The 19,489-nt window shown below is 47.6% G+C and overlaps 1 protein-coding gene across 9 annotated transcripts in view; it reads left to right on the top strand.

The window, feature by feature from the left end:
* The window catches only part of LOC145360525 (PH and SEC7 domain-containing protein 1-like), a 184,143-nt gene that overhangs the window by 137,598 nt on the left and 27,056 nt on the right, over positions 1-19,489 (top strand). For 8 of the 9 annotated variants that reach the window (XM_080215789.1, XM_080215788.1, XM_080215782.1 and 5 more), the window contains one exon: positions 11,988-12,031. In XM_080215789.1, the coding sequence (XP_080071915.1) occupies positions 11,988-12,031 (44 nt within the window). Of the gene's footprint in view, positions 1-681; positions 1,862-11,987; positions 12,032-19,489 lie in introns of those variants that run through there. The other variant, XM_080215791.1, reaches the window with a different exon arrangement.

Genomic DNA, 19,489 nt, shown 5'->3' with positions numbered 1-19,489 from the left:
ACCCGAGCCGGGAATCGAACCCGGGTCCCTGGCACTGTGAGGCAGCAGTGCTAATTATCGTGCCGCCCCTCTTGCACTGAGGACCAGTTCGAGATGGCAGGATGGGGGTGGACAGGGATGGAGGGGTGAGGGGTGTAGCTGCTCATCACATCGCCCACTGTGCCCATGCCCGACAGTTTTGAGTTGTCAGTGGGGCGGGGGGGGGGGTGTTGGCAGATACCCTTCTCAGCGTGTGGTGGAGGTGGCATTGGGTGGCGTGGAATGTGGGCACTGCCGATATGCAAGATTAATAAAAGCACATCACTTGTAAACCTGCTCCTATGCTTTTAAATATACTTATTGAGAAAAACAGCCTACGTATAAAACCAGATGTATTGAGCTCTGAGCATTGCCCACAGTGCTAATTAGGAGCTGACATTTTCTGTGTCTGACATTGAAAACACTCGACGCCTACTAAACGTTCCAGCACAGTCACTAATATTAGTGAGGAATAGGTGACAGGAGCCTCCCCAAGGCATCACACCAATATTGCTTGTATAAAAAGGAGGAGGGGAAGAGAATGGAGAGGGGGAGGAGAGAGAGAGAGATGCTCCCAATGATCTGGCAAAAAGTCTGGCAATTACAATGTTAATTTAGTCCCAGCCCCGAGCACGGGCTATTGATCGGTGGATGTGCTGTACTGTGACCTGCACTGTGTAGCAATTACTGTGTGTGTGTGTGTATATAGTGAGCACCTCTGTTTGTGTTTGTCTCTGTGCGCTGTGAGCTTCCCTGTGTCTCTGTGTGCAGTGAGTTCTTCTGTTTGTCTTTCAGTGTGTGTGTGTGTGCAGTGAGATCCTCTTTGTCCGTGTCTCTGTCTCTCTAGTGAGCCTCTCTGTCAGTGTGTGTGTATCTCTCTGTCTGTGTCTCTGTCTCTCTCTCTCTCTGTGTCGTGAGTCTCTCTGTCAGTGTGTGTATCTCTGTGTGCAGTGAGCTAGTGTGTGTCTTTCTGTCTGTGTCCTTCTGTGTCTTTTTGTCTCTCTCTATGCAGTGAGCTCCCATCAATCTGTGTGTCTCTGTCACTCTCTCTCTCTCTGCCTGTTTGTGTGTATGTCTGTGTGTGCAGTGAGCCCCCTCTGTGTGTGTCTTCCTCTCTCTCTGTATCTGTCTGTGTGAGTGTGCTGTGAGCTCCCCTGTCTGTCTCTCTCTCTCTGTGTATCTGTGTGTGTGTACAGTGAGCTCCCCTGTCTGTCTGTGTGTATCTGTGTGCTGTGAGTTCCCCTGTCTGTCTCTCTCTCTGTTATCTGTGTGTGTGTGTGTGTGTGTGTGCTGTGAGTTCCCCTGTCTGTCTCTCTCTCTCTGTGTATCTGTGTGTGTGTGTGAGCTCCCCTGTCTGTCTCTCTGTTATCTGTGTGTATGTGAGCTCCCCTGTCTGTCTCTCTGTCTCTGTTATCTGTTTGTGTGTGAGCTCCCCTGTCTGTCTCTCTGTGTCTCTGTTATCTGTGTGTGTGTGTGAGCTCCCCTGTCTGTCTCTCTGTGTCTCTGTTATCTGTGTGTGTGTGTGTGTGTGTGTGTGTGAGAGAGAGAGAGAGAGAGAGAGCTTCCCTGTCTGTCTCTCTCTCTGTGCAGTAAGCTATTTCAGTCTGAAGGTGCCCAGGTTCAGGTTGCAGTCTGTGTGCATGAATCTGCCCATAGCCTCTCGCCAGAGGCAAGCATGATCGGATTGAACAGCGTCCACACCGGGGAGAACCTGCGGCCCCGCTCCGCAGCCTCTGCCCGCTACAACCGGGATTACTGCGGCGCTCACGCCGCTCGGTACCGGCCACCGCAACGCTCCAAATCGCTGCGAACAGCGGGAGCGGCTAAAGTACAGAATAAGAAGGTAAGGGAAAGGGGAGAGAGAGACAGAGAGCATTGGCTGGATTTCTCTCTCCCTCTCTCTTAATTAATGTTAAAAAAATCTTTTAATTCTAGGGACGCAAGTGAAGGGGAAATTGGGGAAAGTTTAGACTATAATAATGCCAGTCACATCCTCCTGTTTGTGTGTGTGTGTGTCCCAGCTCCTGGTTCATTACATGTGTTGAATGAGGATCCCACTGAAGTTGGGGAGCTCCGGAAATTTGCTACACTTCTCCAACCTCCCCCCCCCCCACCACCACCACCAACATTGGAACAGTGCAAGGTGGGGGGGGGAGGGTTAAGATTTGGGGGTGGGGGGAACAGGAGCGCTGGTTCCCCAAATGCAGGATAGCAGCCCCCCTGCCTCCCGTTTGCTGCATTGCAGTAAAAGGGCAGAAAACTGTGGGACCTGAGCGGAGTGAGAATCACTCAAGTTCCAGAGGCTGTTGCTCTGGGAACTTTGTGGTTTGTGCTTTCACCTTCTGTTTACTTGCAATGTGTGTGTGTGTGTGTTTGTGTGTGTGTATGCAATGCAGTAGCAATATTCTTGGCAGCAGTCCCGCCATTGAAACCCTGGCCAAACAAGAGCAATGCCCAGCAGATCTAATCCAAACCCCCAGGATTCAGTCCCAGTCTTCATCCAGTTCCACTGCCCTGCTATTTACATCCTAGTTACGAGAACTAGAAGCAGGAGTAGGCCATCTGGCCACTCAAGCCTTTTATTTGATTTATGATTTGACACAATTTATTATTGTCACATGTATATTAATACGGTGAAAAGTATTGTTTCTTACGTGCTATACAGACAAAGCATACTGCTCATAGAGAAGGAAATGAGAGAGGGTACAGAAGGTAGTTGCAGTCACAGCTATGTTGCAGAAAAAGATCAACTTAATTTGAGGTAGGTCCATTCAAAAGTCTGACAGCAGCAGGGAAGAAGTTGTTTTGAGTTGGTTGGTACGTGACCTCAGACTTTTGTATCTTTTTCCTGATGGAAGTATCATAGTATCCCTACAGGAGGCCATTCAGTCCATCGTATCTGCACTGACAACAATCCCACCCAGGCCCTATCCCCACACCTTACATATTTACCCACTAACCTACGCATCCCAGAACACTAAGGGGCAATTTAGCACAGCTGGTTAACCTAACCTGCACATTTTTGGAGTGTGGAAGGAAACCGGAGCACCTGGAGGAAACCCACGCAGACACAGGGAGAATGTGCAGATTCCACACAGACAGTGACCCAAGCCGGGAATCGAAGCTGGGCTCCTGGAACTGTGAAGCAGCAGTGCTAACCACTGTGCCAGCCTGATATTTCTGGGGTGCATGGGGTCCTTAATTATGCTGGCTGCTTTGCCGAGGCAGCGGGAAGTGTAGACAGAGTCAGTGGATGGGAGGCTGGTTTGAGTGATGGATTGGGCTACATTCACCACCTTTTGTAGTTTCTTGCAGTCTTGAACAGAGCAGGAGCCAATACTAAGCTGTGATGTAACCAGAAAGAATGCTTTCTATACTGCATGTGTAAAAGTTGGTGAGAGTTGTAGCTGACATGCCAGATTTCCTGCTGAAGCCTGCTCCGCCATTCAATAAGATCATAGCTGATGTTTTCGTGGACTCAGCTCCATTTACCCGCCCGCTTACCATAACCCTTAATTTCTTTACTGTTCAAAAATCTATCTATCTTTGCCTTAAAAACATTCAACGAGTCCTTTCCATTTGACTGTTGACCCTCCACTCATGTCGCTGGCACTTGTCTTTGGAGATCCGAAACAGGAGAGTGAGATTAGTGGCTTTCTGTCCCCTGGAACAATGGGCCATATTTTTGCTGAGAGTTAAATGCTATTGAAACACATACTTGTGTTACTAATGCACAAACTGACCCTGGATTTGTCACCAACAAGCAAACGAATCATGTTCACCACAAATTGCTGGTTGCTTTTTAAAAACTCATCCATAGATGGGTATCATTGGCTAGGTCAGCTCATCCCTAATTGCCTTTGAGAACGTGGTTGTGAGTTGCCAGTCTGATCCATGTGGTGTAGGTTTACCCACTGTGCTGTTAGGGAGGGAATTCCAGGATGTTGACCCAGCGACAGTGAAGGAGCGATGATATAGTCCTAGATGTGCAGGTTAGGTGGACTAGCCATGCCAAATTGCTCCTTAGTGTTGGGGGGGACTAGCTAGGGTAAATGGCATGAGGTTGTGGGAATAGGGCTTGGGTGGGATTGTGGTCAGTGCAGATGCAATGGGCTGAATGGCCTCCTCTGCACCGTAGGAATCTATGATTCTATGATATTTCCAAGTCAGGATGGTGAGTAGCCTGAAGGGGAACCTCCAGTTGGTGGTGTTCCCATGTATCTGCTGCCCTTGACCTTCTAGATGGTCATGGGTTTGGAAGGTGTTGTCTAAAGTTTAAAGAACATTGCTGAGTTCCTACAGTACATGTTGTGGATAGTACACACTGCTGCAAATGTTCTTTGGGCGGACTGAGTGAATGTTTGTGATTGGGGCGCCAATCAAGCGGACTGCTTTATCCTGGAGTGTTGTTGGAGCTGTACATATCCAGGCAAGTGGAGAGAATCCCATCACACTCCTGACTTGTGCCTTGTGGTGGACAGGCTTTGAGGAATCAGGAAGTGAGTTATTCATTGCAGGATTCGCTCTGGTAGCCACAGTATTTATTTGGCTGGTTTGTTCAGTTTCTGGTCAGTGGTAACCCCCAGGATGTCCCGCTCCATTTTTAGCTTTGTGGAAGCACCAATTTGCGCTTAATCTGTCCATGATTTACAAGAAGTTTGCTGTCTTTACACACTAATGGTATCACAAGGTTAAATCTAGTGTCTAACCCTCCACAATGTCGTAATGGTTAATGATTGCCAATCATCATAATATAAGCATTTGTAGGTTCAGACACTCCTTCTTACAGGTCATGAATGGTCTCAGGACAGTTCAAAAAATGCCAAATTCTACCTTATTTTTACTTTCTCCTTCTGTCCCTTTTCTGTCTGTTAATCCAGTATTTCTTTCTTTCTCTTTATTTCACTTTCTGTAGCTGATGGTATGACATGGGTTTCCTCCGGGTACTCTGGTTTCCTCCCACAATTCAAAGATGAGCAGGTTAGGTGAATTGGCTATGCTAAATTCTCTCTGAGTACCCAAACAGGCGCAGGACTGTAGTGACTAGGGGCTTTTCGTCTTCTTTTTTGCAGTGTGAATGTAAGCCCAGTTGTGACTAAAAAATAAACTTTAAATTTTAGTTTTACTTTTAATGCACTCTCTTTTTGGGCAGCAGCGTGGCACAGTGGTTAGCACTGCGGTTAGCACTGCTGCCTCACAGCGTCAGGGACCCGGGTATGATTCCCGACTTGGGTGACTGCGCAGTCTGCATATTCTCCCCGTGTCTGCATGGGTTTCCTCCGGGCGCATCGGATTCCTCCCACAGTCTGAAAGATGTGCTGGTTAAGAGTATTGGCCATGCTAAATTCACCCTCCGTGTACCCAAACAGGCGCCGGAGTGTGGTGACTAGGGGATTTTCACAGTAACTTCATTACAATGTTACTGTGAAGCTTACTTCTGACACTATTAAATAAACTTAACTCTTCCTCTGTGTTGTTCCAAATGTTTTACACTCAGTGTTCCGGCCACCTGGAAGTTTACTGAGGTTCCACAAATTGGTAACTTGTGGTTTATTTCTTATCTTTCTCCTTTCTAATTTGTAAATGATTTGCATTGCATTCACTATCTTGGTTCTGATACTGGGAGAGACTCACTTGTTCCATCCCAACAAGAGTGGGGAAAGTCAGAGTGTGGATCACCAGGATCCTGATCCAAAGTTGCTGTGGTTGGCAACCAGTCACTGGTGTCAATGGGAAATAAACTTGTTGGATGTGAAGGAATACAGAACAAAGCCAAGTGTTGGAGCTGAGCTGTAGATCAGCAGTGACCAAACTGAATGGCACAATGTTGGTCAGGAATTGGAGCATAACGTCTAAGGGGTTAATATCAAATGTGCATTGTACTATTAGCCAATGCTGCCTTTTCAGAGGAGATGCTAAATTGAGGCCGTGAGTCTACCAGCCTTGTCTTGGCCAACATTCTACTCACAGCCAAAAATATATTTGTTGATCATTCATTAACTGGATTGTGACTGCCACACTTGGCTACAGAGTAACAGCTTCTTCCCTGCTGCCATCAGAATTCTGAATGGACCTGTACCTCCATGTTGATCTTTCTCTACACCCTAGCTATGACTGTAACACTACATTTTGTTCTGTGTCTTTTCTTCTCTATGAAGAGTATGCTTTGTCTGTATAGCATGCAAGAAACAATACTTTTCACTGTGTACTAATACATGACAGTAATAAATCACGGTGGCACAGTGGTTAGCACTGCTGCCTCACGGCACCAGGGACGTAGTTTTGATTCCCGACTGTGTGGAGTTTGCACATTCTCCCTGTGTCTGCGTGGGTTTCCTCTGGGTGCTCTGATTTCCTCCCACAGCCCAAAAGTGTGCAGGTTAGGTGCACTGGCCATGCTAAATTCTCCCTCAGTGTACCCGAACAGGAGCCGGAGTGTGGTGACTAGTGGATTTTCACAGTAACTTTGTTGCAGGGTGAATGTAAGCCTAGTTGTGACTAATAAATAAACTTTACTTTTTCAAGTAAGTCATTATATGAAGCACCTTGTCTGTTTACTGTGACAAGGTGCGATACAGCATAATGCGATAAGATGCTATATAACACATTAGTATCCCGTGCAGTTTGGATCACGATATTATAAGAAGGATAAAGAGGCACAGGTGAGAGTGCAGGGAAGATTAACAAGGATGATATCAGAATAATGTATGGATTTACACACCAGGAAAGAATTAACAGGCTGGGTTGCTACTGCCTTGGCAAAAGAAGGCTGAGGGGTGATCTAGTAGAGGTCTTTAAAATTAGAAAAGCTTTTAAAGAGTGGTTACAAAGAGAATGTTTCTTCTTGTGGGGGGAAGAGCATAACTGGAGAGCATTGATATAAAATAGTTACGAACAAATCCAATTGGGAATTTTGAAGAAACTTCTTTACCCAAACAGCGATGTGAGTATGGAGCTTGCTAAAGGGAGTGGCTGCAGTGAATAGTGTCGATGGGTTTAACGGGGAACTAGACAAGCAGATGAGGAAGAAGGAATAGAGAGTTACAATGGTAGATTTAGCTGATGAAAGATGGGAAGATTATTGAGTGGAGCTCAAACACCAGCATGGACTGGTTGGGCTGAATGGCCTGTTCCTGGGACATATATCCTATGCAATCTGCCTGAGCCCTCTCTTGCTCTAAACAAATGGCATTGGCAGTGTTCAACTCTTTCAAACACAACAGTTCATAGAGTCATAGAATCCTTACAGTGCAGAAAGAGGCCATTCAGCCCATTGAGTCTACATCAACAACAATCCCACCCAGGTCCTATACCTGTAACTCCACATATTTACCCCGTTAATCCCCCTGGTGAAATTAACTTGTGTGATCAACCTAACCCGCACATCTTTGGGCCATGGGAGGAAACTGGAGTGCCTGGAGGAAACCCACGCAGACATGGGGTTGGGGGGGGGGGGGGGGAAGGGTGTGGATGGTGGGGAGAATTTGCAACCTCTGCACAGACAGTGACCCGAACTGGGAATCGAACCCGGATCTCGTTCAATTGAAGAACTCAAAATCTCAGACTGACCAAGCAGTTTTGTGTTAGTGACGGATATTAGGGGTACGCAGCCAAGGCAAATTGAGTTAATGGATCAGACATGATCTCAATTAATGGCAGAATATTCTCAAGGGTCTGAATGAGCACCTCCCACTTCACTGGTTGGGGAGGGGGCTGGTTAGCTCAGTAGGCTGAACAGCTGGCTGCTGATGCAACAGCATGGGTTCAATTGCATGGTTGGCATGGTGGCACAATGGTTCGCACTGCTGCATCACAGTGCCAGGGATCTGAGTTCAATTCCAGCCTTGGGTCACTGTCTGTGTGGAGTTTACACGTTCTCACCATGTCTGCGTGGGTTTCTTCCAGGTGCTCCGGTTTCCTCCCACAGTCCAAAGATGTGTGGGTTAGGTTGATTGGCCATGCTAAATTGTCTTTTAGTATCGGGGGAATTAGCAGAGTAAATATCTGGGGTTATGGGGATAGGGCCTGGGTGGGATTGTTGTTGGTGCAGGCTTGAAGGGCCGAATGGCCTCCTTCTGCACTGTAGGGATCCTATGAATTCCCATACCGGCTGAGGTTATTCATGAAGACCCCGTCTTCTCAATCTTGCCCCTTGCCTGAGGTGTGGTGATCCTCAGGTTAAAATCGCTGCCAGTCAGCCCTCCCCTGCAAAGGGGAAAGGAGCGTATGGTCACCTGGGACTCTGGCGACTTTACCTCATTCCACTGGAAACTCTGTTTGTGCATGTAAATCTCTCCAAAACAGCAACAGGGTAACACAAGCTGTGAAGAAAATCATCCCACTTAGGCGCCAGAGCTTTCACTGAGTGGAGCAGATGTTATTTAATGTAAACTCTTCAGATGGTTCCCTTGGCTTAATTTGGATGTTTCTGTTTTGGGGTTTACAACTAACAGGGAACCTCGTAGAGCATGCATGACATGATTGAAGACTTTATTATATTGGATCTCATGCTACGCTGTTCCTCTGTCTTGCTTAGCAATATTAAAACATCGCTGCGTTTTCCATCGGCTGTGATGTATCTGAAAGGGTGAACAATGCGCCTAATGTGACAGCAGGATGGGAAACAAAATGTTCTGTGTCGTTAGAGATTGGTCCCCTCTGTAAAGAGACTGGAATAGTCAAAATGAAACAAAACTCACAGAGGGCTGTTCTGATGAATTTGTGAAATTTTGACGGGACGTCAGTGATTTGGGAACAGGATATTTTTCCTGTAACTTGCCCAGGGGTCAGCTTTGAGCTGCACCAGGTCAGGCACAACATGGGGGTGGGGGTGGGGTGGGGGGACGCGGGGGGGTGGAGGAGTTGGACACCATGTCAAGCTCCCTTGCACTTTGCCCTGTTAATGGACGATTACTTCCACTGTTCACTATATGTAGTTATATGCTGAGCAACTTTGCACGTACACTTGCAATTTTGCTCTTAAAAAGCCAAACAGGGAGGGGGTTCCTCTGAAAGTCTGACTCACCGTCATGTACGCCCAACTGGTGAAGCTTGGTACATCATGTAGCAGGCAATATGGTATCTGTTTGCACCATGCTTTGAGAATATTTTTATTGTGAACTACTATAGGCATGGTGGCACAGTGATTAGCACTGCTGCCTCACAGGGACCCGGGTTTGATTCCTGGCTTTGGTGACTGTGCAGATTCTGCACATTCTCCCCATGTCTGTGTAGGTTTTTTCCAGGTGCTCCGGTCCCTTCCAAAAGACATGCAGTGACCCAAATGCTAAATTCTCCCTCCATGTACCTAAACAGGTGCCAGAGTGTGGCGACTAGGGGATTTTCACAATAACTTCATTGCAGTGTTAATGCAAGCCTACTTGTGACACTAATAAATAAACTTTATATTAAGACTGCCTGACTCTTTCCTGTCCCTGTAAAAACTCTTCACTGAGGACTTACCCCCACAAGTCCGGTTGGATTTAAATCCTAGCTTTGGAGATAGAAGGAGAGGGGAGCATGCTTACCGACTGTGTCACCCGGTTCTCTGTGGAAATCTGGTTCAACAAACTGAAAACAGACTATTCCCAGTGGTTAGCAAGTGACTAGATACACCATAATCGTGGCTCTTTAGCTTCTTCTATGGAGATCACTCTATGGAGATGTCTGTCACTGAAGCATGAACTTCTAACCCATTATGTAAAGTGCTTTGAAGGTGTCCAGGGATTTTTAGGAAAGTCTTATGAAAATTAGTTTTGGAATGAAGCCATGGGAAAAATAAAGATTGTACAAAGAACGTGAGAATCTAACCATTACCCTCTGACATTCAATGGCATTACCATTGCTGAATTCACCACTGTCAACATCCTGAGGATTATTGTTGATCAGAAACAGAACTGGACTAGCTATGTAAATACTGAGGCCACAAATGCAAACCAGAGGCTGGGAATCCTGCAGCGAGTCACTCACCTCCTGGCTCCTCAAACGCTGCCCACCATCTACAAGGCACAAGTCAGGAGTGTGATGGAATACTCCCCACTTGCCTGGATGGGTGCAGCTCCAACAACACTCGAGAAGCTTGACACCATCCAGGACAAAGCAGCCCTGCTTGATTGGCACCCCATCCATAAACATTCACTCTCTCCATCGCTAACACACAGTGGCAATAGTGTGTATTATATACAAGATGCACTGCAGCAACTCACCAAGGCTCCTTAGACAGCACCTTCCAAACCCACGACTGCTACCATCTAGATGGATAAGGGCAGTGGATATCTGGGAACACCATCACCTGGAAGTTGCCCTCCAAGTCACTCACCATCCTGACTTGGATATATATCGGCCGTTCCTTCACTGTCACTGGGTCAAAATCTTGGAACTCCCTCCCTAACAGCGCTGTTGGTGTCCCTGCAGCACATGGACTGTAGCAGCTCACCACCACCTTCTCGAGGACAGTTAGGGTTGGGCAATGAATGCTGGCCTAGCCAGCGATGCTCACATCCCTTGAATTAATTTAAAAAGAACTCAATCCTTGATTAGCTTTAAAATAAGACATGACCCGGAATTCCACATGTGCAAGGGACTGCACTGTTATTGTCATTCCTTCAATAAATAGTCATGGATAAGGAAAGGGTATTACACATGGTCACTTCTCTCGATATTCCACTCGCTCAGTCAAATATCCAACTCTCAGCCAAACAACGGACTCCTTCAGTCAATCGTCTAATTGTTCTTTGGCAATGTACCCTGGAGGGGCTAACTGGCCTAGTTCTATTCCCATGCAATTTATTGCATTTTATACATGGTTGAATTTGTCACTGAGTTTCCTGTGTGCTTTCTGTAACAGCTGGGAGTGAAAAATAACCCAGAGTCCTGTGGAAGGCTGAGCAATATTTTGTCAGATGGCTCACGCCCTGATCCAAACAAACCCCCATGAATGGTACTGCAGAAGTCCACAAGGATGAAGCCACAAGGGAAACGAGTATAAGAATCTGTTAGAACAGCATGTGGAAAGCCCCTTACAATCCCTCAAGAGGACACTCTTCTGGGGGTAGATTGTGTAATGGATAGGCACACTCACTGTATAAGCAGAGATCTGTAAATGGAACAGTCCCATCCTGGTCCATTCCAGTATTAACATAAACTGCCTGCAGACTGGATCTTCCAGCCCTGCCTGCGGATTGGATCTTCCAGCCCTGCCTGCTGATTAGATCCAGCCCTGCCTGCAGACTGGATCTTCCAGCCCTGCCTACTGACTGGACCTTCTAGCTCTGCCTGCTGACTGGATCATCCAGTCCTGACCCTCTATGAAAGATCCTGGCAATGGTCAATGGCGCTGAAAAACACGCTGCAGTTAGGGATGGGCAATAAATGCTGGAAAACCCTTAGTTAAATGTTTCCATGTAAAATTCGCAACAATATTTACACATCATTTCACATGCTTTAAGTAAGAATATTTGGCATTTAAAATGATGAAAGCCCTTTAGATCTTATCTTTCCTGAATATCATGCCTTCCCAGTATAACATTTGCATTTGGTTCTCAAGCAGACATAACATTTTGATTTGATTTGATTTATGTTAATACATGTGACAAACACGTGACGAAACAAAAGCATTGTTTCTTGCGTGTTTTACAGACAAAGCATACCGTTCATAGAGGAGGAAAGGAGAGAGTGCAGAATGTAGTGCTACAGTCATAGCTAGGGTGTAAAGAAAGATCAGTTTAGTGCGAGGTAGGTCCATTCTGTTTATCGTCACACCTAAATGTAATGTCTGGGACAAGGTGCCCCTCTGTCAGTGCTGCACTGTAATGCCAGTCCAGATTGTTCAATCCCTGGAGATTCTTCAACCTTTGGCTGCTAATCCAAGCTGACACCCTGAAGCTATATATAAAGTTTGGTTCTTGCAGGATCGACACTATTCATCATGACTCTTCTCACATTCTCCCTCCATCTTTGTCTCTCGGCAGGTTTTGTACAGTTCGATAAAAAATGAAAAGTTACAGTGGACAATGTGAGTATGGAGCATCTGTCTTGAGTACTTGTTACATTCACACACAAGTTGTAACTTTGCTGTAATTTGTTGTCTGAGAAATTGCAGATCTCACTGCAACTTCTGTTTGCTATCTGGATAGTGAAATGTTGTGTTATGAATTCTGACCCACACCCCGAGACCCCCTGTAAATACTGACCCACACCCCGAGACCCCCTGTAAATACTGACCCACACCCCAGGACCCCCTGTAAATATTGACACTCTCCTGGGACCCTCTGTGAATACTGACACATACCCCAGGACCCCGTGTGAATACTGACACAGTCCCCAGGGACCCCCTGTAAATACTGGCACTGTCCCAGGGATCCCCCTGTAATTACTGACACACTCCCCTGGACCCCTATAAATACTGACACACTCCCCAGGACCCTCTGTAAATACTGGCACTCTCCCAGGGATCCCTCTGTAATTACTGACACACTCCCCTGGTCCCCCTATAAATACTGACACACTCCCCGGGACCCTCTGTAACACTGACACACTTCTCGGGACCCCCTGTAAATACTGATACACTCCCGAGGACCCCTGGTAAATACTGACACACTCCCCAGGACCCCCTGTAAATACTGATACATTCCCCAGTGACCCCCCCTGCAATTACTGACACACTCCCCAGAACCCCCTGCAGATACTGACACACTCCCCGGAACCCCCTTTGAATACCGACAGACTCCCTGGGATTCCCTGTGAACTAAAATGCACAGTAAGAAGTCTCACAACACCAGGTTAAAGTCCAATAGGTTTATTTGGTAGTAAACATCACTAGCTTTCGGGCCTTTTCCCCTTCGTCAGGTGAGTGGGGAGTTCTGACTTGATCTGACGAAGGGGAAAAGCCCCAAAAGCTAGTGACGTTTGCTACCAAATAAACCTGTTGGACTTTAACCTGATGTTGTGAGACTTCTTACTGTGTTTACCCCAGTCCAACGCTGGCATCTCCACATCATAACAACCAAAACACACCCCAGGACTCCCTGCGAATGCTGACACACACTCCCAGGATCCCCCAGCAAATACTGACACGCACCATGGGCCATATTTCCCCCCCAGTTTCTGAAATAAAATGCTGATAGGTTAACATAAGTCAGGGGAAAGATCTCGGCTGTGCTCAGGGCACTTGCTACTCTTCTGTCCTACACTGGCTGAGATTGGGTGGCTTCATGATACCCTGGGAGCATTGCCTGGTTCCCCTGGCCATCATCGGACCCTAAATAGCAGAAATACTCGTGACCATTCATCATTATCCGACTTCTAACAGTCTGCGGAACGTAAGGGAAGCAGATAGGTTTGGTTCTTGCTAATTGCACTGGGTCTCCCTGCCTTTTAATTGCTGGTGCCTCGGATTGGATTCAAATGGATGGTATCAAATTAGCAATCACACACTAATTAGACCCATTACTGTCTCACAAATTGGTACAGGTGGGAGATGAATAGACGGCTTTTGAGTCATGTCCTAAATAAATGAAGGTAGCTATACTCGTGCTCTGAACGTGTCTACCTGTTGGATTTGTGTAGACTAAACTACACCTCCCACCACATTGCTCAGGGAAGGATTTCATTGTTTGCAGAACAACATAGGACTGGATTATTTAATTATGATACAACAGATACATAGATGGAGGCTATTTGACCCATTGTGTCAGTGCTGACCCTTTGAATTAATTGTGTTTCCCACAAAGGAACACAGGAGCAGGAGTAGGCCACCCAACCTCTCAAACCTGCTCTGCCATTCAACTCAGAGGAGGCTTGGTGGTATTATCGCTAGACTATTAATCCAGAAACTCATCTAATGTTCTGGAGACCCAGGTTCGAATCCCGCCATGGCAGCCGGTGGAATTTGAATTCAATAAACCATTGTTGATTATCAGAAGAACGCATCTGGAAATCTGTTGTCCTTACCTCGTCTGGCCTACATGGATGGCATGGTGGCGCAGTGGTTAGCATTGCTGCTTCACAGCGCCAGGGACCCAGGTTCAATTCCGGCCTCGGGTGACTGTCAGTGTGAAGTCTGCACATTCTCCCCATGTCTGTGTGGGTTTCCTCCGGGTGCTCCAGTTTCTTCCCACAGTCCAAAGATGTGCAGGTTAGGTTGATTGGCCGTGCTAAATTGACCCTAGTTTCAGGGGGACCAGCAGGGTAAATACATGAAGTTGAGGGGATAGGGTCTGGATGAAATTGTGGTTGGTGTAGACTTGATGGGCCGAGTTCCTTTTAAATAGCGCCATTGAACCTGCTTCCCCTTCCCATTCCATCGGTACGTTCACACCTTGTGTGAGAAAATGTTTCGACATGTTGTCTCTGCTCCTTTTGTCGATTGCATTTAAATCCATGGCCCCTAGTTACTAACCCTTCTGCCCCAGGAAACAGTTTCTCCTTAATTATCACAGAATCCCTACAGTGCAGAATGAGGCCATTAGGCCCATTGAATCTGTACTGACCACAATCCCACCCAGGCCCTATCCCCATAACCCCACGTATTTACCCTAGCTAGTTCCCCCTGACGCTAAGGGACAATTTAGCATGGCCAATCAACCTAACCCACACATCTTTGGACTGTGGGAGGAAACTGGAGCACTCGGAGGAAACCCATTCAGACATTGGGAGAATGTGCGGACTCCACACAGACAGTGACCCAAGTCAGGAATCGAACCCGGGCCCCTGGCTCTGTGAGGCAGCGGTGCTAAACCACTATACCACTGTGCCACCCAAACACAAGTTTACTCCATCCAAACACTTTGTGATTTTGTAAATCTCAATCAAGGGGGGCATGGCGGCACAGTGGTTAGCATTGCTGCCTTGCACACCAGGAACTCGGGTTCAATTCCAGCCTCGGGTCACTGTCTGTGTGGAGTTCTCCCCATGTCTGCACGGGTTTCCTCCGGGTGCTCTGGTTTCCTCCCACAGTACAAAGATGCGTGGGTTAGGTTAATTGGCCATGCTAAATTGAGCCTGGCGTCAGGGAGATGAGGAGGGTAAATGAGGGTTAAGGGGATAGGGCCTGGGTGGGATTGTGTTCGGCGCAGACTCAATGGGCCGAATGACCTCCTTCTTTCTGTACGGATTTGATAATTTAAATGTCCTCTTAAGCTTCTCTGCTTAGAGGAGAGCAACCTTGGCTTCTACGATGTGTCCACATAATTGAAGTTCCTCGTCTCCCGTTCTGCTCTTTTTTTCTCCCCTGTGCCGTCTCCCTGTATTAAACCTGCTGTTAAAGCGTAACTGAGTTTGAGTCACTGAGCGAGCTTGTGTCCAGGTAAACGGAGAGACTGCAGAGTTTGCGGATGCAGTAATTGGTGGTGCTGCAGTGTTTGGATATTCCAGAAGGTTCATACTGTTTCCTGCCCAAACCTGCCTCAGAGGCTGGGATGTTCCACCTCACCTCCCCCCGCGCTTGGTGAGCTGTTGAAAGGCCCCTTCTCATCACCACCGTAAAAGGCTATAAAATTCCTGCCAAAGAGCAGGAGTGCCTCAAGGATCTGTTCTGGGACCCTTGTTGTTTGTCATTTTCATAAATGACCTGGATGAGGAAGTGGAGGGATGGGTAAGTAAGTTCGCTGATGACACGAAGGTTGGTCGTGTTGTGGATGGTCTGGAAGGATGGCAAAAGTTGCAGCAGGACATAGATAGGATGCAGGACTGGGCGGAGAAGTGGCAGATGGACTTCAACGCAGATAAATGTGTAGTCGTCCATTTTGGCAGAACCAACGGGATGAACGAGTACACTATCAAGGGCAGAAGTCTGAGTAGTGTTGAAGAGCAGAAGGATCTTGGGGTCCGGGTCCACAGGACTCTTAAATCGGCCTCGCAGGTGGAGGAGGTGGTCAAGAAGGCGTATGGTGTACTGGCCTTCGTTAATCGAGGGATTGAGTTTAGGAGTCGGGAGGTAATGCTGCAACTTTATAAGACCCTTGTCAGGCCTCATTTAGAGTATTGTGCGCAGTTCTGGTCGCCTCACTATAGGAAAGATGTAGAAGCTATTGAGAGGGTACAGAGGAGATTTACAAGGATGTTGCCTGGACTGGGAGGCATGCCTTATGAAGTTAGGTTGAGGGAGCTGGGACTCTTTTCCCTGGAGAGACGAAGGTTGAGAGGCGACCTGATAGAAGTTTACAAAATGTTGAGAGGAATAGATAGGGTGGACTCTCAGAGGCTATTTCCCCAGGTTGAAATGGTTGCTACGAGAGGACACAGATTTAAGGTGCGGGGAGGGAGGTTCAGAAGTGATGTTAGGGGTAAGTTTTTCACTCAGAGGGTGGTGAGTGAATGGAATCGGCTGCCGTCAGTGGTGGTGGAGGCGAACTCGCTGGGGTCTTTTAAAAGACTTCTGGATGAGTACATGGGGTTTAATGAGATTGAGGGTTATAGATAGGTCTGTAGGTTGGTAGGTGTTGATGTGATCGGCACAACTCGTGGGCCGAAGGGCCTGTTTGTGCTGTAGTGTTCTATGTTCTATGTTCTAAGAGCAGGCGGTGAGAAGGTGTTTCACCGTGTTAGGCAGTGTGGTGGTGAGGAATTGTGTACCTGTCCCCTAATGTCTCCATCTTTCTAAGCTCAGAGTAAAGTATTGTCCGTCCTATGTTCCTGTGAAGTGCCTCGCGATCTTTGATGGCTTTAAAATTGCTACATAAATACAAGTTGTTTTTCAGCACTTGGCTGTGACAGCTCGGTGTAAGTTTCGCGGGGGTGGTGCAGACTGCTGTTGCTTTCATGTCACACGTATTGGGACGTGTGTCAAACCCCTGGGAGTGCACAGATGCCCTCGGGGAGGGGGAATCGCATTTATTAAGAGGCCAATTTGGAGCAGAGGTGCTGAGCGTCTCCCTGTCACTGACATAAACATGGCGTGAGCGGTGGGATTTATCTGCTGGTGAGATCATTGCTGATTGATGGGGGTGACGTCGGTGCGAGTGGTTCAACCTTCAGACGACCTTCGGGCTCTGTCCTTACTGATGTGGACGGCTCGCTTGGCCCTGGTGAGATGTTGGCGAGCAGGGAGACTGCTTTTACTGCATTTTAAAGCAAAGTCCACTTCTGTTTTCAGGGTTTTGAATTATAGAATCCCTGCAGTGCAGAAGGAGGCCATTTGGCTCATTGAGTCTGCACCAATCCCATCCAGGCCCTATTCCCATAACCCCACGTATTTACCCCGCTAAGCCCCCTGATACCAAGGGGCAGGTCCGAAAGACGTACTGGTTAGGTGCATTGGCCATGCTAAATTCTCTCTCCGAACAAGCGCCGGACTGTGGCAACTAGGAGATTTTCACAGTAGCTTCATTGCAGCGTTAATGTAAGCCTACTAGTGACGCTAATAAATAAATAAAATGAACAGATGTCAACAAGGGGGCTCGAGTCCTACTTGTGACACTAATAAATAAACTTAACTTATCCAATCAACCTAACTTGCACACATCTTTGGACCCCGATTGGGGATGGAAAGATTTTGGGGGATGGAGAGAGGAGAATGTCCCCACTATGCCACCATGTCATCCCACAACAGTGAATCAGCAACCTTGCCAAGAGGAGGTTTGGGAGATTTGAGTTAACAGTTTGTTATTTGATCTGAGACCAGATGCAGCTTTCATGATTTCCAGATTTTTACGCCATTCTGTTCCCCTCGTGATGACTTTAGCTGGTGTGTTCTCAACAATCCAACGCACAGGGAGACTGTGTGTAGGGTTTCCATCATCGTCACCAGCACTCAGAATCTGGACAGGGCATGGACAATACAGCCAATGCTTCTTGAGTGAGACACAACCCCAAGTGTAATTGTGGCTATCAGTCTTAGCATAGAACCCCTACAATGCAGAAGAAGGCCATTCGGCCCATCGAGGTTGCACCGGCCACAATCCAACCCAGGCCCTATTCCTGTAACTCCACGTATTTACCCTGCTCATCCCCCTGACACTGAGGGGCAATTTAGCATGGCCAATCAACCTAACCCACACATCTTTGGACTGTGGGAGGAAACCGGAGCACCTGGAGGAAACCCACGCAGACACAGGGAGAATGTGCAGACTCCACAGTGACTCGAAGCCAGGGTTGAACTCAGATCCCTGGCGCTGTGAGGCAGCAGTGCTAACCACTGTGTCACCATGCCGCCGTGGAACCCATCATGTCCACCTGTCCACTAAGATCCCTTTTGGGAGACACCTCACGTCTCCATTCTGTCTCTCAAGAGGCTGTTGAATAAATAGACAAGATGTCTCATCATAAACGTCCCCCGTCAAATAGATGCTCAGATAAGAGGGAATCCCCTCTTATCTCCAGTGCTGCTCTGTCAGAGGTCCCATTTCAAAGGGTTAAAAGTGCAAAATGTAAAGCAAACTGATCCTTAATTGCTGGCTTCTCTGTCCTGGAGTGCTTCCCCCAAGAGCAGCGCTGAATTTTACACTGGCGGATGAGATATTAAAACTGAGACCCCTTTTTCCCTCTTGGTGAATGTAGCAGATCCCATGGCATTATATTGAAGATAAGTAAGAGAGTTAACCATGGTGTTTTGGCCAGCATTTATCCCTCAGTTTAAAAGAAATCGAATCTAGTCATTATCACATTGTGGGATCTTGCTGTGCACAAATTAGCTGCTCTGGATTGTACCTAACAAGAGCAACTACGCTGACCTATTGAGGTCATGGCTGGGTGAGGACCATTTCCCACCACTAACTCCTCTCATTCTGGTGAGCGGGTATTTTTATTTCACTAATTTATGAGACACGGGCTTCTCTGGCTGGACCAGCGTTTAGTGGCCAGGAGAGGCACTGCACGGAACTGTTACAGCAGGGACAGGAGGCCCAGGGGCTCCAGAGTGCGGTGGGTAGAGAAGGCTGGGGGGATTGGAGGAGGGTGATTGATGCCTTGGGAGATAGGCCTGAGATGAGTGGGGATTGGGGGTGGTTGGAGGGGGAAGAAAGAGGTGAACAAGTCGCCCAGTCTTAAAGGGAGGGTGACCCCTGGTGGGCTTCAGATTGAGGTGACACCCTACCACCTCCCCCCCCCCCCCCCCCACCCCCCCACACACTTCCCAGCCAAGATCAACCCTTCGTCATTTTTGGGTTATTCCCCCTTAAACTGGTGCATTCTCAACAAACCCACACACAGGGAGAGTATGTCCATGCCCTGTCCAGATTCACTTGAGTGCTGGTGAGATGATGGAAACCCTATGCATAGCTCCCCCATTCCCCCTCGGAGTGGCCCTTACATTGGCCACAAAAGAGCCCCATTTGGGGCAAGGATAGGATTCCCAACCGAGACCATGTTTCCCCATTTCTGACCTTATGAGAGAAGAGGGCCATTGATAAGGCAGCTGAAGATGATTGTGCCTAGGACAGTACCCTGAGGAACTCCTGCAGAGATGTCCTGGGGCTAAGATGACTGACCTCCAACCACCACAACCATCTTCCTTTGTGCCTGGTATGATTTCAAG

This window comes from Carcharhinus amblyrhynchos, chromosome 31 (assembly GCF_965287045.1).
Source record: "Carcharhinus amblyrhynchos chromosome 31, sCarAmb.v2.hapA, whole genome shotgun sequence".
Taxonomy (NCBI): domain Eukaryota; kingdom Metazoa; phylum Chordata; class Chondrichthyes; order Carcharhiniformes; family Carcharhinidae; genus Carcharhinus; species Carcharhinus amblyrhynchos.
The sequence above is the reverse complement of the archived record's forward strand: the minus strand, read 5'-3'. Positions and strand labels throughout refer to the sequence as shown.